Source organism: Myripristis murdjan, chromosome 17, assembly GCF_902150065.1.
Source record: "Myripristis murdjan chromosome 17, fMyrMur1.1, whole genome shotgun sequence".
Lineage (NCBI taxonomy): Eukaryota > Metazoa > Chordata > Actinopteri > Holocentriformes > Holocentridae > Myripristis > Myripristis murdjan.
The window spans coordinates 14,759,043-14,782,183 of NC_043996.1; the positions used below are offsets into that span (position 1 = coordinate 14,759,043).

The 23,141-nt window shown below is 40.9% G+C and overlaps 1 protein-coding gene and 1 long non-coding RNA gene across 7 annotated transcripts in view; one reads left to right on the forward strand and one right to left on the reverse strand.

The window, feature by feature from the left end:
- Window positions 1–15,987, reverse strand: part of st3gal3b (ST3 beta-galactoside alpha-2,3-sialyltransferase 3b) — a 51,740-nt gene extending 35,753 nt beyond the window's left edge. Inside the window, exons 1-4 of one of the 6 annotated variants that reach the window (XM_030073807.1) lie at window positions 10,757–11,141; window positions 7,987–8,134; window positions 1,588–1,665; window positions 1,081–1,128 (exon numbers count right to left, since the gene is read on the reverse strand). In XM_030073807.1, coding sequence (XP_029929667.1) covers window positions 1,081–1,128; window positions 1,588–1,665; window positions 7,987–8,095 — 235 coding nt within the window. In that variant the 5' untranslated portion in view covers window positions 8,096–8,134; window positions 10,757–11,141. The other 5 variants (XM_030073803.1, XM_030073805.1, XM_030073804.1 and 2 more) reach the window with 5 other exon arrangements.
- LOC115374731 (uncharacterized) overlaps window positions 5,040–23,141 on the forward strand; it is a 108,429-nt gene continuing 90,327 nt past the window's right edge. The window contains exon 1 of the long non-coding RNA XR_003929647.1: window positions 5,040–5,211. This is a non-coding gene — a long non-coding RNA (uncharacterized LOC115374731). The remainder of the gene's footprint in view (window positions 5,212–23,141) is intronic.

The following is a 23,141-nucleotide window of genomic DNA, read 5'->3' on the forward strand; positions in this document are numbered from 1 at the left end:
GAGTGTGCATGTGTGTGTGCATGTGTCTGTTGAGAAGCGTGTGGTAGCCAGAGAGCTGCGGAGAGGCAATAGCTTGGGAGAAAATAAGAAGCAGGGCCCTGCCATTAACATAAATGTTGGCCTCTGAACCCGCCTGAGCACCAAAACTCCTGCAAACCGTTTCACTGTCAACCACTGTGATGATGTACTTGCTAAAGACAACAGAGGGCACTGTTGTATCACACTGAAACTTCAAGAGAAGGGGAAGATTGAGCAGATGTTCAATTCCTCACTGGTCTGAATTTGTACAGCATGTGATTTAAGGCATGTGTCTAAACAACACCATAAAAAAGACCATAAGCCTGGTTTTCCAAGATCAAAGTAACGTAAATTGACCAGGAAATACGCAGCCCCAACCTCACCGAATTTTACATTAAGAATGCAGAATAAAAGCTGTCTCAAGTTACTGATGTTCAAGTGTGCATGTGGATAGGTTTTCACAAACTGAGAGGAATCAAATTTATGAATGTTCAGAAAACATTTTCATAAGATTGTCAGGTGTGTGACTTTTAGTAGGTAAGCAGTGAGCTATACAGTCTTGCAGGAGTCTGGCAGGGCGCAATGTTGGGAGGAGACATGAACCAACAGCAAAGAGCAATGGCTATGATTGATAACGTCATCTATCAAAAAACAACTTGGCAGAAATGGGTAACAAATTAAATATTATCAACTTGAATTTACTTTGAAAAGACTAGCATTATAATTCAGTTGTGTCATCAATCAAAGACAACATTCTGATTCAGGTTCATCTGCTTGAGTAATGAAACATTTACACTTTTCACCACAGAATACCACAGAGCTGGAATAACTATGCTTGACAAAGATCATCTATGTTGATACCGCTGACAAAAGACATTAAGATCCCAAAAGCATACTTTTTAGAAATTACGTTTTTCCCCCCGCAAAGATCCCATTTTGATCGCCCCCCCCAAACATGGCCACTGACTAATCGCATGGTTTCAGGAAGCTCTGCAGCTTTCTTTTAAAGGTGGAGGGAGAGCAAGATGGGTGGGAGTTGAGAGGGTGGGGTTGCAGTTGTACCTGAGCCTACTATTCGTCCCACGGTGAGAGCAATGTCTGTTTCCGACTCTGAAACACAAGAGGGTCAGTTAGCTTGGCTTGAGGTCAGTCTCTTAGGGTGGCATTGGGCTTGAAGACAACACCAAACCCAAAGACATAATAGAGTAAGAGAAGGCCGGGAGAAGAAGAGATTAGTAGCATTAGTCCCCATTGGTTGAATTAATAACCATGAGTCTGGATCTTCATTCAAAGATGAAAGCTTGATTAAGAGGCAAAGTAATTACAATGCCCCTAATGTGCTTTTAGTGGTTATTATGGCTGTGGTATTCAGAAATTTACCCATGAAGATTGAATGCGTGAATGAGCACTTGTAATAACAAGAAAAACAGAGACAAAAATGGAAGGATTTCATCATTGCATTAGCTGAGATTGATATTCCATGAGAGAACCTCAACAGCCCGGTTTCACCATGTTCCCAACAGTCTGACCATCACCCAATAAAAATGGGCATCGTCTCAGAGCTTCTACCTGTACGGCTTTTCACTTTAGCCCCTTTAGATGGAGCCCCTTTAATTGGGACTACAGCTGTTGATTCTGCATCTTTCTCTGAAAACAAAAGGGGGGGGAGTGGTTAAGTCAGTGGTTCACTCAGTGAAGCATATTATCAACACTGGAGAGCGGTGGAAGCAGCTGTTTACCAAAAGTGCTCAAGAGGACAGAGAGAAAAAAAGATAGTTACGCCTCAGAAATGAGCTGGAGCACAAAAACACTCAGACACTGGATACACACAAACAAAAAAAGGCACACCAAGAGGGACAGATATTGGAAGCAAAGTAAGTATCACAGCTCAGAATCAAAAATGTCTGCCACTACAGTAGTATGATTAGTTGAGTAAACTAACCCTACAGCCTGAACTTAAAACACCTCAGAGGAGAGCTCATTTAACAGGAATCACAAGAATTACAGCATTATGTAAGAGATAATAACTGCAGCTGAAAAAAAGACTAGAAAATGGATGTGTTAATTGTATTCACAGACACACCCTAACTGATTATACCTGACTCTACATTTACTTTTCAGCATGTTTATTATCCTTACACATGTGGCAAAAACTGCACATTTCCTGTTCACTGTCTTTTACAGTTTAGTCATAATAATTTGTTACAAAAGAGACAAAAACAAATAACCTTTACATATCAAGAAGTTCAGGTTCAATCAACACTAATTAAGGCCTTCGGTGATTACATTTTTTTTTTTTTTTTTTTTTTAAAAAGGTGTCTGTTCTATGAAAATTGTCTGCTCCAACTGTTTATGATTTGGCACAACAACCTACACACCTTTCCTCAAAATAGTGTGAGGGGGAAAAAACTGTAATCTGTTCCAAACACATATTTTTATATAACAGACTGAATGAGAACAATGCAACCTCTCCAGCTCAAAGTGTCTGGTGGGTCCAATTCTCCAGCTAATGATCTTCAAACTCTCCTCCAGCTGAAACCGTATAGGCCTGTTATTGATGACTGCTAGACACAAGAAGACAGTTGCAAGTGTCATGAAAACTTAGTTGGGTGTCAGGACTACTTTGAGCATGCACCTTTGTGCACTTTCTGCTACCTGAGCACTAAAGATAACATGACATCTTAAAAGTTTAATTTGCTTGAAATAGCCCCACAGGCCTCGCTTGGCAATTGTGGAAACAAGTTGACAGCTTGACTGGTAGCTAACATTCATTTCTCACGCTGCAGGTGTTCATTTCAAGCCCTCCAGGTGTGGTCTTGAAGAGTCAACACCCAGAGGTGATATTCATGTTACCCCATCTCCACCTGGTATGAAAATGCGTCTTTGGTGACACAAGTGGACAGCTCTCAGTCCATCCATTCACACCTGGCATTAAAATGCATATAGAGGGTCTATATGCATCTAAAATGTGTCTCACTTCCCCACCTGTGATTGCATCTCACTTTCCTGCTCTATATGCAAATCAACATGTATCATTAACATTTACAGTTTTTTTTTTTTTTTAGTAGAGAGAGAGAGAGAGAGAGAGAGAGAGAGAGAGAGAGAGAGAGAGAGAGAGACGGTGTGTCAACACCCTACAATGAAATTCTTAAGTTGCCAGTTCCCCTTCCTAAATAAATAAAGAAATAAATAAATAACATAAAAATAAAATTGCATTTTACAGGAACCAGGCATTTGACAAAAAGAGACACTCCAGCCTCATTTTAATGCACTGCCAATTACTTAAGATGTATTTTACATCTGTAAATTATTACAGGCTGGACCTGTAAATGTGAAGGTGGGTGGGGACTCTCCCACTGTCAAGGCTCTGATGTGTCACAAATGACAGACAAGGTTTAAAAATTTTAAGAAATTAAAAAAAAAAAAAAACTAAACCCAGAGGATGGTGAAGAGTACACATTCACATTGGATCCTGTAATATTTCCATAATATTCCAATAGTAACTCTAGTTGGATCTAAAGTTAGAAAGACTGTGTTTAATTGCACTGGGGCACAAAATTTAAGCAAGGCGGCCCAGTTTCATAAGGAGGGAAAAAAAGGGCTGGTCTAGCCTTTGTCAGGAGTGTTGGGCTCGACCAGAGCTTAAAAGAGAGGGCGTCAGGTGAGTAGGCAGTCCTTCAATGTGTCCTGAGTGGTCGGATCTCAAGACCCACTGAGGACAGACTGCTGCTGTTTATGCCTGTACTTAGAAGTGTCAGTTTGTGACTGGATCACTCAGGACGGATGTTAATACCAGGTGGAAATAGAGTCTCAGAGACAGTGAGCGCCAACTTCCCGACACACTTGTGTGACAAAGCCGATGGTGGCACTACAAGCTGTTTGTGCTTGCAATCAAATACACAGCCTGCCAGCTCCTTGTCAGTGAGCTTCTCTATGGCTTATCTACTGTGTTACTGCCATCACTATATATTGTGCACATAAAAACATAACATAATTTTGAGATGCAACACTTTCTACAGTGGGTCAAAACTGTGATATAGGGTTAGGTTTGAAACTCATTTAGAGATATACAAGGCAGCTGACTGGGATCTGTGTGTGCCTGTATGTCAGTCACTGTTTTTACTGACAAATGAACCAAGAGCACCACTCGAGCAGCTAGCACAACACCATTCATGCTTAAGGCTAACTTAATTAGGTGGGGAAAGGAGACCTCTATTGTTGAAAGTACAGGTGAAGCAGGGGCCCTCTCATCAGACCAGTCTTACAACAGTCAAACATCCTCTCCAGCTGCCACAGGGATGACAACAGCCATATGGATCTGTTTTGAAGTTTAAGCTTCAAGGTTGCACAGCAGAGTCAAAGGTAGCCAAAAACAAATACATAAGATCATGGAAAGTGTTAAGTCTAACCTGGGAAAAAGATAAAACAAGAAAAACAACACGAGAGAGGCAAAAAATGGGAAAAACCATATGGATGTGGTAACACTGTTAAAGCATCATGTGCTAAGTAACACTTTTCCACTGGAGGACCAGATTTTTGTGCCTGTTGAGGATGCTTATATAACACAGGATCAGAGCCTCATTCAGAACTTCATCTCTGCTGGTAAAAATGCACACAGAAATTCTTAATGATGCAAATGATGAACAGGGCATGTGCCTAGTGCAGCTACTGAGCCCCTAGTACAGGGCTGACTAGTTAGCACACCCCAGTCCAGGTCCGGACCCAGTTCTGGTTCTGGTCGGACTGTGAAACAGTTTGTAAACTTTTTATAGTCTTGTGGTTTGCTGTAGCTACTGTATCTCTGTGTCTTGTCCAAGCTCATGCGTTATTTAAATCACTCAACCATCTTGGCCAGTCAAAGCAACAGTACAGCTGGAAGAGCTTGTATAGAGCTTGTATATGTGAGAGAGAAAAGCAAATGTTGCAGGAAAAGAAAAATGCCAAACATGTTTTAAAGATAATTTTGTATTTGTTCAGAATAATCCCTTTGTTTTTCATCCAGTAAAACTGCTGTGTTTTTTGTCATGCCTAATGTTACCTCAGTTTTCCCAGAGGCACTTTATTTTACTGGTAGGTTATTGATAAAGGCTCAGGATAAAGACTCAGCAGCTAGATGAGGACTGCAGTGAGCAGTATTTTATTTTCCTTTCTATTTGTTAGGGAAATGCATTTGAAATGCATTATCTTTGAATTGTATTTTATTACATATTATAGTTATATACACAAACCTATACACATATAGATCCTCTATATGGCCACATAAATAAGGCCTACAAATCATAGGGAAAGTTAGCTATGATGGCTTGGTCATTTGCTGGGGAGGAGCTTTGAGTAACTGGGCCTTCTAAAAATGTTAACTGAATAGCCCTGCTCTTGCACAATGAGTCGAGAGTGAGGAAGTGAGATTATTCAGATTAGATCCTCTCAGGGACACAGCATGGCTTAGCCGATCAGGGTCGAGGGTAGGAGGAGATGGTCAGCATGATCTTCTCTCCCCCTCAACACACAGCCCTCTAAATCTTCACATCTGGCAGCATCACACTGCAGAGAGCTAAAATTCCTCATTTCAGTCAAAGCCCCCTTTCGGTCCATTCTATTTAACAGTGTGTTTAGAAATCAGCATGGAAATTATCAAGACGGCATCGAAATCTTCACTCCTTTAATTCTCTCTGGATCATTCAAATGCTATTTATAATCAGATGGAGGCAATGAAATTATTTTTGAGTGCCTCTTATCTCAGTCACATGCTGGAAAAAAGGAAACACTTGAAAGCATTTCACTTTGCTCCTTGAGGAGTTAAAAAAGCTGATGTTTAATCTAGATAAAATGGGAGGGGGCACTACAGAGAGCAGCAGCCCAACCACCAGAAACCTCAGTGACAGCTTGAGGAAGTGCTGTATTTTGGACGACAGCCAAAGCAGAAGTCCCTTGTAATTGACTACAAGCAGTGATGTCACAACACCATGCATTTATCAAAAACATGATGAAGGAAGTATGGAGTACCAAATAATTCTGTGGGGTTTTTTTTGTTTGTTTGTTTGTTTGTTTCCTGGTGATGCTCTACTGATTCCCAGCACAGAAATTTGATAGTTCACCACCGCCAACTTCTCTTACAACACAAGTTGCACTTAAAGTGATAGTTTGGGTTTTTACACACATTCTGGTATTTGTTGGTCTTTTCAGCCCCCAGATGTCCAAAATGGCAGAAATATTATTTGGACACCAGGGGGCCTGAAAAGAGCACTGAAAGTGAAACCAAAACCATAACATTTTCTGGTCTATATCTACTTCATTCATTTTGGAGCAGTACACTCCAAGTGAAGCTCTTGTTCTCACAACAAGGAAGCAATTAATGAACCAAACTCAGTGGATGTACTGTACTAAGATGGACCAACAAATACCAGTATACGTGTAAAATTCCAAACTACCAGTTTAAGCCTACAAATCCTTTGAAAAGAATTTCTCCAACTCACATTTCATAGAAAGACCGTTTTTTGTTTTGTTTTGGTTTGGTTTTTGTTTTTGTTTTTGTTTTTGTTTTTTGTTTTTTTTACACAGGAGTACAATAGAGTTTTCAAGTGTTACAGCCAGCACGGACATATCAAGGACAAAACACAAGAGATGAAAACCTCTCTCAAAGCCGTAGCCTTTGGATGGCAGATATGAGTGTGCTCTCTGTAGCTCTTCTCTAGATCTGTTTGGTTCAAAACACAGATATTTGTCTTCACTGTGCCAAGAGCTGCTCCCTTGGTAAGTTTTCCCAGAAAATATACCACTAAGAGGCATAGGGGTGATTGATGCTGACCACATGGATTTTTGCCAATGAAATTCTCCACTGACTCACTAGCCAGAGAGTTACATGTCTTTTTTAAAGTGAAATCTTCTAGCCCCATCTGCTGGTTTTCGACAGCTGTTTCAGAAAACCCCTGCAGGGTGACATTCTCCTCTTTCATTAACAGTTCTTACAAGGTAGCTCTGATCACACATTGTGAAGATTCTCTATTGGGCTAAAAGCCATAGTATGTAGTGTCACATATACCTCATGACTTCAGCTTTCTAAATGTGGCACACCATTCACACACAACTGTTGACTCAGGTTTTCCAACATTATGTGTCTGCTAAAATCGTACTGATTCATAAGCAACACCCTTACATACCAGTGGTGCTTGTAAGTTGCCACAGTGCACAGCCTGCATCATCATGTAATTAGTGTTGCTTTTATGAAGAGGAGAAGCCAAAAAGAGGCCATGTCTCGGTGTGCTCCAGGAATGCAAAACTGTATATTTCGGGTCTCCATTTGACTATACAAATTATTTGTTAAGTATAAGAAAAAAATCCCAGCTTCTTAATATCAAATGCCATTTCTTCCTATCTACAATAGTAGATGAGAGAATAAGTCGGCTGGATAAAACAGATAGAATATGTCTATGGTTAAAATATAGGTTGTCCTAGCACGGGAATGGTGACTGAGAAAAGGCATAGGGCAGGTGACTGTCACTATATAACTGAGACATCGCACATGGGCTGATGTAATAGTTTAATGCACCAGAGAGAAAGCAGCTACCACCGGATGTACACAAAAATCTAATTAAGCTCTCCCACAACATCCGGAGCTGTGGTGGTGAGAATAACGGGCTAGCATAATTATAATACAGACAGACAGGCTTGAGACACTGACAAAGAACCTGGCACGGTATCTACTCAACAAGAAGAGAGGCCTAACGCTGTAATTTTGTTTTTAAATGATGTACAGTTAACTGGCTGACACAGCAGACGCAGACAGCAAAAGAGAGACAGACATCAAACAGACTTGCTCGGTGCGAACAGACTAAAACATGCGTAGCTCTCAAAGGACCAGTCTGCAAACTGTACGATTGCAATACAGATGGATGACAGGGGTGGATGATCAGATGATGAATAAAACATTAAAAGCATTCACATAGAGTGTAACTAGCTAATGTCACTCACGTGGCTTCTGGCCCCACACATGCAGGTGTAGCTTCCCGGAGGAGTAGTAGATAAAGCCCAGGACCAGCATGGGGCACAGGACGAACAGCAGCTTGTGTGTGGGCTTCATGGTTGTCAGTCATTCACATGGCACCATCTGGGTCATCACCTGATATGAAGAGTGAGATAGAAAGATTTCTTTTACTGATCCCTGGGGAGAAATTAATCTGTCAACAGCAATAAAGAATGCATCATCTAGAAATAACCAACAAGACAATTACACAGCCCAAGAACAAAGGGGAGCGCACATCGGGATGTGGGGAAAAGTAGATAAAAAATGAGTAAGAAAGTAAGAGAGGCAAACGCTTGGAGGGAAGTGTACACACAGGAATAAAACTAGGGGAGAGGGTTTCTCGGTGTGCATTATTGGACTGACTTGTTCAAGGTTTTATCTCACATATCTCTCCTTGGTTTCTTACCTCATCTACTCTCTCCCTGGGGCATATTCATGCTTGCCAGAAGACTGTATCTTTAAACCTTCTCCAAATTCATTTTGATGAGGCGTGGAGTTGGCTGTACAAGAAACCAGTAAAAGAATTTCACTTCAGCATTAATCTATTGTTTTTTTAGTTACTTCTGCAAGGGGGAAAAATATGAGAAGCAGAGACTCAAATCCGCCATTCAGGTTGTTTGGGTGGCTCTCTCATTGGCAGAACAAAGTGCAAGACAACATGCCACTGCTTATCTTTCCATGCCACATTTCTCTTCTCTCAAAAAAACAAAAAAAAAACAAACAAAAAAAAAGGATGTTCCTGCTCAAGATATTAGGAAGCCACACCCTGGCTGCAGAATACCATCCTGATAAGAGCAAGCAGTCATCCATAGCTGTTGGTTCATTCTATTGATTTGATCATTCAGTCAATTCATAATATATGTCAGCTTGCCTCATGTACAGTTAATACACCAATATCCAAACAGGTTCGACATTGACAAAAGATAATCCACTACACCTAGTGAATCATACCTACTACTTACTGTAGATGTTGCTTCACAGTAAACAAAATAACACCTTAGTCATATCAGGAGTGTCTGTGTGGTCTGCCCTCTGTTTTGAACAAGCAGTACTAAACACCAAGAGGTGTCTTCCACTGAATGAAAGCTAGCACCATGCTATTATCCTTAACCCCAGCAAATTCTTATCAGCACAAGCTATAACTTTGATTACACAGAGGACATGTTGAAACAGAGCATGCTGTGCAGAAATTTCTGGGGTGTAATATGTCAAAACGGGGCCTCATTTCGAATTCCACTTGGGATGGGGCATCTTTTTTTCATCCTGAGAACAGCTGGAGGCGAGTGCAAATGAGGGTCTACGAAGCCTTGGCACGGTAAGGTGTCAGAGCAGCAGTGAGCAGAGCGAAAGCTGAGATATTATTTTAATGCCTCTATGAAGCCAAATATTTCAGAAGATAGAGTGGGTTGTAATCCAAAAAGCCACCAGATGCCATCTGTAGGGTTAAAAGCACACCACAGACAATGCAACTTCATAAAAGTCCACAGGCTGTCTGACAGTGCCGTTGACAGTAAGATTAGACAATCCATCTGGCCAGGGTTGGATATAAACAACCCAATGAAAAGAGACACTCAGGGCTCTTCAGATCCAGAGTGTGTGTCTGTACTCAGGCATGTTGCAACACAGTGCACCTCGGGAGACTCAAGGCAAAACAGTGTGGCTGCCCCCCCAGCTATAACTGAAACAGACAATTACATATTGCTGGCTGTGTCTATTCAGGGATGGTCCACTTCAGACAGAACAAGACTGGCTGGATCACACAAATAATGGATCACACATCAATAATGACGAGAAAGGCGGCTAAAGTTCAGGTTACAGTGGACGGTGGTGTGACTTAGCAGCTAAGTAACAGTTATGTCACTGTGGTTACCCTCTGAGAGCACTGCCAGCCAGGAGGATGGTCACTGTACATGACTAAGTAACAAGTTGCAGCAGCTGTTGTCACCTCACTCTGTGATACATTTGTTGTGCATCGTTGCATAGTAGTTATTTCAGCTCCTGTCTTAAGTGTAAGTGTATTTGCTGTCACTGTGGCATAGTAACACGTTACGTATGTATGCCACTCATTTTAAACGAACCAAGTTGCCTGGCTAACTCAGAAGCTAACTTAGCCAGAGAAAATAACGGGACTTTTCGGTCCCATAATCCAATGCCAGATCACAGACACTCGCCATACAATGGCAAAACAATTAAAGGTGTTTTTCTTGTTCAACAGCTCCATTAATACTCCGACGGTAGAGTTAATGTAGGGCCACGGACAACTATGAACAAGCGTTTTCTTGCTTACACAGACAGCGTTACAGAGAAGACGACAACGAATGTCAAGCAGCTAGCGTTACTTAGCCCAGTTGCTAGGCTAACACGCTACGTTGGCGGAGTGAGAAATTTGTCTTCATCTCCTCGGCAGGCCTGCAGCGCAAAAACAGCACCGGTCAGTGGAAATATTGTGGCAAGGCAAGGTTTGGTTTCCAACAGCTAACGCTATAGGAGATCGAAACAGTTTACACACAAAGGGCAGATAACAGTAGCGTTACGCAGAGCGAAGACTGACAGGGGAACAATAACGTTACCGGGCTAACAATCTTGCTGGTGTTCACGGCCAGATAGAAAAGCTGGATCCGAGATTTGCCAAAAATCGCCACCATCATCACTGTAAAAAGCACGACGTAGCAACGTCTTATTGCAGTTCCCCGCTGACCTAAGTAGTGTAGACGTTACCTTTTCCTTTTCCTCTGAATCCTTGGGTCAGACACGATGCCAGTCTTAGTTTAAATAACAAAAAGGTCGATAACACGACCATGTTCTCCCCCCTCTCCAAGCCATCATGATGAAATCCGTGAAAGCACCCCGGCCGTGTAAGCACAAGACGTCCAGCCTGGCTGCCTGGCTGGCTGACTGGCTGGTTTTCCCCCGATTCCCCCAGAAGCTCGAGCTCGCTTCAAGACCGAGAGAGGAAAAAAGCAGCCCTCTTCATCATCACCGTCATCACCACCATCATCACCAACATCCACGGACAACGCGAACTCGCTGAGTTACACCAACATTTCCTCCCTGACGGTCACACGGGGTATTTCTGCTGAATTGTAATGCCCCCTCGGTTAACGGAGCCGAAATGAATGCACCTTTTCAGCTCGTTCTTCACGTGGTGCTCCTCTCTCTTCGTCAGCTGGTACATGGCTTTGTAACAGGGTTTGCCTTTGCGATGCTGCTGTGTGCTTTTATGTGTCCCGCGGTCACATCAAAATCCCCCTATTGTACCGATTCTTGTTCAGTAGCAATAATAGAGATGTAATAATGTACAGTTCCTGCTGAATTGCCCAAGCCACACTATAATGGTATATGCATAGCATGCACTATTTTTTTTCACTGACTGTACGGGAGAAAAAGAGGCTTCTTTTCACCACAGAGTTATGAGGAAATGTAACCAAATCCAAATCTTTCTTTCTTTCTTTCTTTTTTCTTTCTTTCTTTCTTTCTTTCTTTCTTTCTTTCTTTCTTTCTTTCTGTTTTCTGTTTTCTTTCAATAACACCGCCCTGGTTTGAGAGGTTTGGTTTTGTCACACTGGAGTTACAAAAGAATTGAACCAAATCCATGTTTTCTTTCTTTCTTTCTTTCTTTCTTTCTTTCTTTCTTTCTTTCTTTTGATCAATTACATAACTTTTGAGAAGTGTGATAGATTCTTAATACAACAGTGCATTTTAGTTATACACTGCAGGCCCATATTTAGGGTAGGTTAGTAAACAGTTGTTCCTCTGATAGGCCTTAATTTCTTACTTTAAATAGCCTACATATTGGCATTGTATGCCCAGCAGTTGTCAACAGCAATATGCCACAGACCTATGAGCTATATTGGCATCTAGATGGTATAGTCTAATTAAAGGAAATTTTGACATCTATTCTTCCCCTTGTGAAAAGCCCTGGTGGTCCTGTTCTGGTTTGGAGTGTTTTCCCAGGGATGTTTGGTTGTAATTGTGCCTTAAAGGACTGAGACATGTGCAATCACTGCTTATGTAGCTATTCCATGCAAATCTTCGCCCTATGATGTATTTTGGTTGCAGTACTTTCCAGGATGACAGTGCCGTAATCCACAAGCCAATCACTGATTTGCATGATAATATCGATCATACAGCAAATGACTTGCGAAATCCCGGCTCAGTCCATACAGAAGACTGTGGCAGTGTGACTGAGAGGACTGTTTCAGTCAACAGCATAAAGTCAGAGGATGGGCGATCAATCAGAATCATTGCTAAGCACTAACCTTGTCCCCTGTGAGACTGCTGGTCAAAGATAATGCCTGAAAAGCAGCTCACGCCATAAAGGAGCCACTGTCACTGAGAGAGGTCCACATGTTGGTGCTCCTGTTAATGTGGCTAGACCTCGTATGTCATCGTCACTCACAGGTGGGCTTTTAGCCAGTTATTTGCCTGCTGACAACAGCTTGTTGTTTAGCAGCAGATGCATAGGCCTGTATGTACTTCTCACCTGCTCACATTACTCTGTTAATTCAATTTTCCTCTCACAGCCAAGGTGTTGTGTATGCCCTGACATTCACAAGGCCACATATCCTACATAAGCAGTTATACTGGAAGCCAAGATAGGAGAGAGAGAGAGCGAGAGAGAGAGAGAGAGAGAGAGAGAGAGAGAGAGAGAGAGAGAGAGAGAGAGAGAGAGTGTGTGTTGGGAGGGGGTGTTCCTTCTTCCATTTTTTGCCCTGGGATGAGTGTGGTTGTGCAGCATAGCAATCTATTAATATTGAATCAAGCAGGAAATACAATATGCTCATCCACTGTTCTCCATCTGGGGTCAGGGCATTAGCAGGAGCCAAGAGAATGAAATATATACACATACAAACACAGATATCTGCACATGCACTCACAGAAGCAAACACATTCACAGCCTGTTGTAAGTTGGCAAGACTCGCCTGGCCTTCTGCACACCGGTCCGTAGTTTAGACCACAGTTTACAAATGGGAAAGATACATCTCCATGGAAAATAGTAGGAGGAGATGTTATTTTCCATACTCCAACAGTGTCTGGGAAATTCACCTTGACATGTTTGTTAGTCAGTGAGTGTGCTCCTGAACAGGAAAGCATTGTTTGCCATTTCCATTTTGTATGTGGGTCAAGTTTTCAACACTTTTTTTCCTTTGTTTAGGTCAAAGAATTCCTTTGGCAAAAGTGCTTGACCCTGATGTGATCACATCACTTCAGCACTGTCCATATTTGAATCCTGAGTTCAGTTGCCCTGAAGAAACCACATCCCATATCCACTGTGGTTTTAGGGAATGTCTGTGCAGCAAACTTAATTTGATCCTCCAGGCCTTTCTCACAAGCTGGACGTCGTAGTATCATCTAACGACTGTGGGTTCATTCTCACTGTCCTGTCATGCTCCATTGCTCTAATTATTTTTGAACTAGCAAGGGAAGGAATAACAGAAGAGTGTAGTCTTGAGTGACAGGTCTCTTGTGACAACGGAAATATTCCAGTTAACACAAAACCATTCACTCAGCATGGATTGCCAGAATCACAGGCGATACCATCAGGTCCATGCCTAGATTAATGTTTTTATCTTCACCCAGCATAGGCAGACAGTTTACACCTCAATTGAACTCCCATCTAAGCGCATCACAGCAGCCTGAAGGCACAAGAGATGGATTTAGGTGATGGGAACAGTGAAAAGATGTTTAGGGATTTTAACTCTCTTTCATGAGCTGGCATTATTTGTGGATTTCTCAATGTTAATACTATTGTATTTTAGTCACATATAGGACATGTATATATTAAGTGATAATGCATGACAAAGGGTTTGACTTTGGCAGATTAGATCTGCTTTTATGTTAGCTGCTGCACACATTTGTCTTCATAAATCGCTGCTGCATATACAGATTTCCTTGGGATAAATGCAATCCCCTCTAGAACATAAAACCAGATCTAAGCAGGTGCAGCTGGGGAAGAGGAGGGTTAAAGTGATGCTGTAATGTATGAGAAGCAGTGGCAGGGCAGCTAGACAAGCAGCCTGTCAAGGTAAGCTGATGTGTCATTTAACAGGCTTTGAGATGACAATTAGTTAACTATGAAAAATGTGCCACTCAGGAACCAATCAGCTGATGGAACCTGGAGAGTTTCCTGACTGAACTAGCTCTGCTCATTTTCAAGGCTTTTTTAGTGACTGCCGGCCAACAGTGTCCATATCACTCAGGCTTTAACAAATGCTGTATGGTTTTATTTGTAAATGATGGTACTGAGAGAAGAAGCTCACTAGAGAGCATAAACCACTTGATAAAATCTGAAACTAATATCCAGAAAGACCAATGGCAGAAAATCCCTCTTCAAAGCCTTTAGCCCAATCTGTATTCTTGTTCTTTTCTTCGGTTGCTGTCTATATCACTAAAATTAATTTGCAAATATTTTCTCACCAGTTGTGCTTTTCATTTTATTTTGAATTCCCAGGACAGCCAGAATATCAGCATGAGCATCTAGAATGTAGTCAGCAAAACAAAACAAAAACAAAGGCTTTAAATAGACTTAAGTTTGCCATTTTCATCTTGCTTGAGTGAAACTCTCATATGAGCAGGGCTTAGCAGGAAACCACGTGGCTCTGCAGCATTGGCTTACTGTGTCAAAATAGATAATAGATCGCTGTTTTATCTGAACCTTAGATGAAGTGTCAGCTTTTGGACAGGCAGCAGGAAATAAACAATTCCCGATGGGATAGTAATGGATCCCAAGCAGGGAAAGACTGCTTCAGGAGTCTGAATGTACAACACTTTGACTTTCTTAGTTTGTATCCATTCGCAGTGCATGGCACCATCTCAACCACAGCCACTCATTCATCAGGTCCCTAAGGAGAGGGCAAAAGCCTGTGAAGCTAATTATCATTCTCACTCAATCAGAAGGAACAAAAACCCCATTTACTCTATGCAATAATTTAGGTCAAGGCCTCTTAGACAGATAAACATTAGTTTCAATGTCCTTAAATACTCACTGGCACAATACCTCATTATGTGCACAGCGGTCATCATCACTGAGGACTATGTCATTTACAACAATGTTATTGAATATTAAATCAGAAATGCAACTTTACAAATAAAGCCAGTCAGAAGCAGAAATCTGAAGTCTTAACTTACTCTATAGCTGTTAATCAAATTAGTTGAACAACAACAAAATCCAACAGGATGAAAGATCGTACATGAACACCGGTAGCACAACATTGACAGGTATAACTTAAATATCCCTTTTGCAACATATTTACAACACCTAGGCAGTAATAGATAGAAATGAGTTATGGATGTGGCACAGCAAACAACAAACAAGCCAGAAAAAAACACCCTATATATGCCCTGCACTGATGATAAGTATCTTAGAAAATAACCAGAGATGACTTTAAATTGCAGAGTGAGGAGGTCTATGAGATGATATGCAAGTAACACTTAGATTCAAGTGTTTGGATTGTCAGTTAGGCAGAAACAGGCAAAAGATTCATTCACATTATTCCCTTTGTATGTGCATTTGTCTTCCTTCTGTGTTCTCTCCCAGTCTGTCTCTCTCTCTCTCACACACACAGCAGTTTCTCGTGAATGTGTTCATAAACACGTAATGCACCAATTCAAGGCTGCAATTAGATTGACACAATGCCAGCAAGTCAGCCACAGGGCAATTGGTAATGGTTACTGAATGTTGAATGAATTAAGCCAGAGCCATAACAGCCAAACTGATCCCTTTGCCTAAAGCTGACTAAATTCTACTTTGAACTTTGCTATTCTCTAGTAGTTTACCCTTAATGGGAAATGTCACCCACTGTAAATGATTATACAACAGCTCTCTTACCTTCAAAGAGTTGAGTAGTAATGACAGAATCTACCTTGTGCAGAATCTGTAGTTTCCACTGCTGAATGGTCACTGCTATGGTTGGTTAATTAGTCTCCAGCAGCTCCATAAGGAAGCGCATCCATGTGCTCACAAAACAGGCTTGCATATGTCAAAAATGTTGAGTAAGAAAAAAAAAATGGTGATCAAGATTAAGAATAATCCTGATATATAAAATAGAAAACTGCTAGACATGAAAATGAGGAAACAACACATGGCTTTCTCCTAGATTGTGCTGCTTACAAGGTCACTTTCTACCCTCCTTCAATGCACTTGGCAGCTCATTTTAAGGAAGTCTCTGTAGGTCAGCATCATGCATGCTAGCTTGGCCCTCAGTAATTCCTGTTTTTGTTTCAAGGCTTTATCTTGTATGATTGTGAGGATACTTTGGAAGATGGATATAGGGAAAAATATCCACACAAACAGATACAACAAACACTGACACATCTGCCCCGGATTTAATCATGTAAACTGCAAAATATATATCCCTTTCATGTAGCTACATAATTTAGGCTTAATTTAAAAATGAGCCAGGATTAATTCTGATCTTGAGCATGCAGACTATATCAAACTATTATCAGCTAAATAGTGAAACATGTGCTTTGTGTAATCATAGCTTCCAGGTTGTTTCATGCAGACAATGCCAGAAAGATACCATAAGTTTTGCTCTGCTTCTAAATTTGTATTTGTGTTGTGTATTATGTTTGTGAGTTTGTTTGTTAATGCTTTTTCAGTGATAGAAAATTTACAAAACACACTTGGATTGATGAAATATGTCTGTGTCTGAAGGTTATGGCCTTGAATTTCCACCAAAGTAGAAGCAGATATTACCTTTTCTGATGTGGCTGTCAGTTCCTTAGAGTATTAGGATCAAACAGAGCAACAAACAGAATAAGTGATCACACACTCACACAAATCAGGATTTCCAAAAGAGAGACTGCACCAAAGACAATATTTGATTGTGTCAATGTCCTTTTAGTACTGTCCGTTACTGTGACCGCCACATTAGTTAACCAGTAACAGGATGGAAAGAAAACATCTTGTTGGCCTGTTACCCTTCAATGGTTTAACAAATTACTCTGACATGTCCTGAAAAGAAGTGACTGATATTAAGAGATTAAAAATGTTTTCAAATCGTCGCTTGAGACCAGATGTGCAGAAGTAGAAGAGATATAAAAAGAAATCCGGCTTCCTATTTGGCGACAGAGTGTAGCAGGACATACTGAGAGCCCCTGTAATCAGCTTATACTGTGAATTAAAGATGTCTTGTGGATTTCAGTTCACTGCTATATTTTACTGGCATATTTGAATAACAATAGAAGGATCACATTATACAAAAGACCTGGAAACAAATATACATAATACTTATTACACTATACTGTCCATCTGTGCTAAGGAAATATTATGTGATAAGAACTTGTAATGAATGACTAATACACAGTGTCACCACCACACTTCTTTTTTTCATAGCCACTGAATAGAAAGCCTTTTCCTTCAAAAATGTATTGACTGAGGCTTTCATACAAAGGCTCAAAATACAGAGCAGCTCAGTATCAGTTTTACATTCATTTCAATGGAGTAAAATGTTTGTTTACATGTGTAATCTCTGTAAACAATGGCATAAAACAAGTTGTCGCTGTCCAGTGAAAACTGTGTATTTCCAATTTTGGTGATAACTTAATATAATGTTATATAACTACTTATATAAACTGAAAAATTTAGGGTTGTCAATCAAGACACTGTTTTCCTTCTTTTTGCAAACTGAAGAAAATTCCAAAAAGATTATTTGTTAAGACCATGTGGCTATGCCCAAATGTTTTCTGCTGAGGTTCATTCTGATTTCTGTCCTTAGCTGACATCAGTTTCAGCTCATCTGAGTGTGAGTCATAACAGTACTGTGTTGTTTCTCAACAAAAACCATATCCCGTATGTTAATGCTGTCCACATTGCCAACGCAAAGCCTTTAAATATTTTCTTTTTGATCATAACGTTACAAACCATAAAACAGAACAAGGTGGCAGGGGGTTAAAGATCTGGCCCATGTGGGGTTACTTACTTCCACATCTAACCATTTTAGCACATATTGTCAACACTGGTTTAGAATAGGAAGTTACTTCTCTGTCTTACGGCGCCATGATCATTTTGCAACCTTGGTGTTAAATTTGTGCATCCGAGAGTATTATTTCCGACTTGACATGATGAGAGGTGGGGCGTCTGAAACTGTGAGCGATTGTGTGCTGGCAGACAGAGATTGCTCAGATGATTATGGGGTCTATCCATCATGTGATGAAGTAGAGCCTTGGGAAAACCTATAGGCTTATCCTAGATTGCTGCAGTCTGCCACTTAATGAGGTGGTAAAAACAGGAAGACCCAATAGAAAGAAAGAGAAAATGTGTAATGCATGCTCTCAGTGAACCATTAATTGCACAATAGATACAGGTGACAAACAAAATGGGGAAAACAGAAAACCAGCGTACCGGTATGGTTCCCCATTCTTGTGCTATGATATCTGCAACATTTGGAATCAGCAAGCATTCATGTGGTACAAAAAAGCCCATACATGTGCATAGGGCAACAAATGCCCTGGTTTTTTCCATCCAGTTTTTGATGAGTGAACTATAAATAACATATGGTACCATGAAAAAGCCAAGCGAGCGAGAGGAGGTTGCAGGGCGATGTGCTAAATGTAGTCCCCATTTCACGTGTTTGGAAACAGAAATAGGCAGCAACTGGCAATAGATTCATTCACATTCTTCCCTCCCTCTGTCAAACTGCTCTCACGCACATGCACATGAACTCTTCCACATTCTCACATTTGTGTGCAATTATGTGCACACACACACACGTAATGTATCTATTCAGGGCTGCTATTTAGCATGGCAGGATGTCAGCAAAACAGTTGTGGCGAGGCAGCAGAGATTGTGTTGAGGAGGTGGAGTTGCAGCTTTGCACCAAGTGTCAAACTGTAAAGTGGGAGGAGAAAAATCAACAGCAGGCCTCGTTAGACGGGTTGAGACAAGTGCCAAGCATGCAGTGTTAAGGGAGAAATCATTGGCGTGATTTCAAGTTATGGTTTGAGCCACATGCCATATAAACTAGAGCCATGTATGCCGTGATGATATGAGGGCATTCATGCAGACCAGACTCCTCAGCTCAGTATGAATTTAACTTGATGTATGCCTCTTTGATAACTGTTATTTAAATTCCTGTGCGTTTATTGCGTTTATTGGTACATACCAATTAAAATGTTTCTTACAAAGTCCACAAGAAACGAGCGCTACTTAAGCTTACAAGGACAGAGAGGTTCTGTAAAACTTTTCTTATTCTGAATCGTTTCAAACTCATGTACAGGGCTCGTTACAGTGAAGATATCTGGTTTCCTAGGCTGAAAGGTAAACGTTCCTAAAACTCTTCAATTATGGCTAGTATCTTTAAGAGCATAACAAAAGCTGAGGATCAAATTAGATTTGTTACCTTCATCCACTGACCTTTTGTTATAATTTGTTTTCTTGATTCTGGATCAGAACCTCCCATTAAGGCAGGTTTTTATTGAATTTCAGCCAGACATTATGCACTCATATCAGGCCAAAAAGGGAGGATGAGGAAGGGGGGGATTGAATTATACGCTTACTCACAGAGCGTGATAGTCCACTCTGACCTGCAGCTCCTCTGTGCTCAGAATGTGGAGGTGAATCTAACCATGACACCGGTCACTTAGCCTTAACCCACCTTCTCTTTTCAGCGGGGAAAGTGGAACTGCCATGGCAACGGGCTTAAATTACGAGGTATGAATCATTGTATGTCCACGTTTAACAGACAGCTGGCCCAAACCTGATTTTCATGTTCATTGCATAAGGGAGTTTAGGTATAAAAGTCCACATTCTGTGACCTTGAACAACGGGTACAATGCCTCCATGGTAATGATTAATGTGAATGTTCCCTGGTTTTCACAAACTCAGAGAATGAATTGACCGCCTTAAAAATGATGAAACTGTATTGGCAGTGGACCTGGTTGGTGGGAGAAAGAAATGAGGAACATTCCCGAGGATAAGCAGGATGGGAAATAAATGATACAGGGACCTACATGAGACACATCAGTATCAGTTGTGCTGAAAACATCCATCCACTTCTTAGTAAATTAATGGGAGGCCAGCCAACCACAGAGCTCTGTACTCGCTTTCCCACAGTAAAAGCAGGTGTTTCATGAAAAATACACAAAATCATGACATTGAAAAGAAAAATACATCATACCCAGAGCGGATTCCTGCTGTCTGGCCTCAGCTGTATCTAAAATAATCCTCTTTGTTGGCATAATTTCACCCATTTCTTCCTTTATAGACTAGTTTCATTTGGAAAAGTTAATGTTTGAGATAGCTTCAATCAACACAACACCATGCCTCACTATCAAGCTGTTTTGTTCCCATGACAGACTCACTGTTTCAGTGTCAACATTATCTATGTGAATGCAGCAAAACACGGTGGGAACCACAGCACTGTCAGGCGAACGTCATAGGCCTACATGAGGAAACCAGGTAATATCTCATATCATATCTTACATGAAACTAGCTTGATGCATCCTCACACTGCGTGCCAGAATTAAGATAAGAAAGTAAGAGCGATTTAGAAGAGGGGTGGAGCTGCAAAGCCTGTCTAATTTTGAATTACAGGATGTAGTGCCTGATTTTGAATGTGTAACCTCTGTAAAATCTGCCTCGTTTGCATCATTTCTGACAACCTTAAAAAAATAGAAAATAGAAAATAAAAAAAGAAAATAGAAAATAGCCTTTTACCAATTTCCCCAGACTGAGATGTTTGATACCATTTTCACCTCTGTACATTCAGGGGTTCGGTTCTTATGGGTAGCATGTCATGTTAGCTTAGCATAAAGACTTGAAGTCTATGGGAGTCGTTAGCCTGTGAAAGTGAAAAAATAAACCTCGTAGCAGCTTCGAAGCTGTCTTATTTACACAGTGTGTCAAGTGTTTTTGAAATACATCTCTGAAAAAAAAGAGAAAGCGAAGCTGGATGGTGGACATATAACCACTGAACACGTTTTTTTTTTTTTTTTTCTAACATGTGTATTTCAACCCACATGGCACACTGTGTAAATGTCACACACCTGTTAAACCTAATTGAGCCTATCATATGTGGCTTGATTTACCTCCCAGCGCTGCAGTCTAACCTCAACTAGCCCAATTTGATTTGAATTACCATTTAAATGGTAATTTCCTCTACTCGTAAATGATAGCGCTTTTTACATTCCCTACCATAATTGTATGTGTTGTGTATTTAATTACACGTTTTCACATTCCCTGTTTTTTGTCACTTTAAGTTTAGAAACATTTCAATACCAAACCCAGCTTGATTTTAAGTGCTGTTTTCACTAAATACCATAAATAAGAGGTAATGTTGTTTCATATGGCTATTTCAAAGCTTCACCATTTTTGTTGTCGGAGACCTAAGCAGCTATATACCAGCTTACACTGATGTTTGCAAATCATATGTCAGCAGCCAGTAACCTGAGCTCTGTCACCTGACTGCCATGTGAATGGTATGAGGCCTTTGCAAACAACAATATCCTCCTAATAGAGGGATCTCAGGGAGCTACAGCTGCCGGGTCACACAGAGGGCCCAGAGGAGGGTTACGTGAGGTTGAGATGGTGTGGGAGGTACCACAGGAAGGCATGTTGAGAGAGACAGGCAGAGAGACAGAGAGCGAACGGGTATGAAAATGATAAGTAAGCTATTTGCATGGATGTGCTTGTCTGTTTCCACATCTGTACGAAGTCAAAGCTTGTTTTATGCGCTCGATGTTTTCTCACCTCCCTCTTTGTTTGAAATAGAAAGGGAGGGAACTGAGGAGTCAACAACCCAAATTACATGTTGCAAATGACAAGGTATCAGAGAGAGAGAGAGCAAGTACAAGAGGTGTGTATACAGGAAAGAGAACACATGATCAAAGGTATGAAAATGAGAAACTGCATGGGGGTAAAAGCAGGGAAAGCAAAGAAAAACACAGACTGAATTAACCTGACAAGCTACACTTCTGCTCAGTCCTCATGAGTTTTCACATCCCTGAAATACAGATGTAGTGCACCCAGAGTATTTAGGGCACTGAAAACTGCAGAATTCACAGTCATGCCGTTCCAATTAGTGATAAAGGGAATTTGCGTTGCCCCGTTCCAAAAAGGGACAAAAGCATTTTTACATGCGTATTCAAAAAGATAACACTCCTGAAATGTGAGGTAGCGGAGCTGAGATGCCTCCTGTCACCATCAGAAGCAGGAGAGTTTATACTTTTAGGATGTACTGACTTCTACTCCCTGAAACTACTCTACAAGCCGAGTTAAATCGTCTTCACTAAGGAAACTGGCACAACTCTCAAATGGTTTCACATGACCCTAATGTCTTCAGTCATCATACACCCTTTTCCATTACTCCACATAGAAATTCACTTTGTTCTCTGTGATGATGATCCACTTCAGCCCGTCAGTTTATTGGTGAGCACCACTTAACCGCAGAGTGCCACTTTTGCTTAATTTCAGCTCCAGAGGACTCACTGAAAGCAGCTGCACTTGCCTTTGGTGACAACAAATAATAACAGTGATGTAAAACCAATGCAGGCAATTACATGACTTTGTATTCACCGTGGAGGCATGGATTTTTGCTTTATATCCAAAGTGGCCATTGTACTCTGAGAAAAACACTCCAAGAGAAAATATGGCTTTTATCAAATGCATGTACATCTGAAAAGTGAGTATCAGAGCACTGAACGCTTTTGATGGAATTGTCTGTAATTTTGTTTGGCGTGTCAGCTGGGAACCTTAACATGTTTACTGAATTCATGCTGCCAACAGATTCTTATTCAAGCTGACAAGTATTGACTGTGATACTCCAAGCAAAAGTTATATGATGGGACAGGGAAAATGGTGCGACTATTTTCTCACAGCACTGGCGGAACCAGAATTTCATTAACAGCCATCAAGTTTGTCTTTTTGAAAAGTATTTTTCATATCAATACAGGAGAGGATGTGGCTCAAAGGTATAAAATGAACCACTCTCATCTTTTTATCTTTAGCTGCCACAGTGGACGCGCAGTGCCGACAAACGTCCTTTCCGGTGTTCAACAAGCCGTCCTCACAGGAGCCACATATTACACTTGCTGTAATGAATATTTCTTCCCCAAGGATGCTGACAAAGTTAGAACACTCGGCTGCTAAATGGGGAAATTAAAC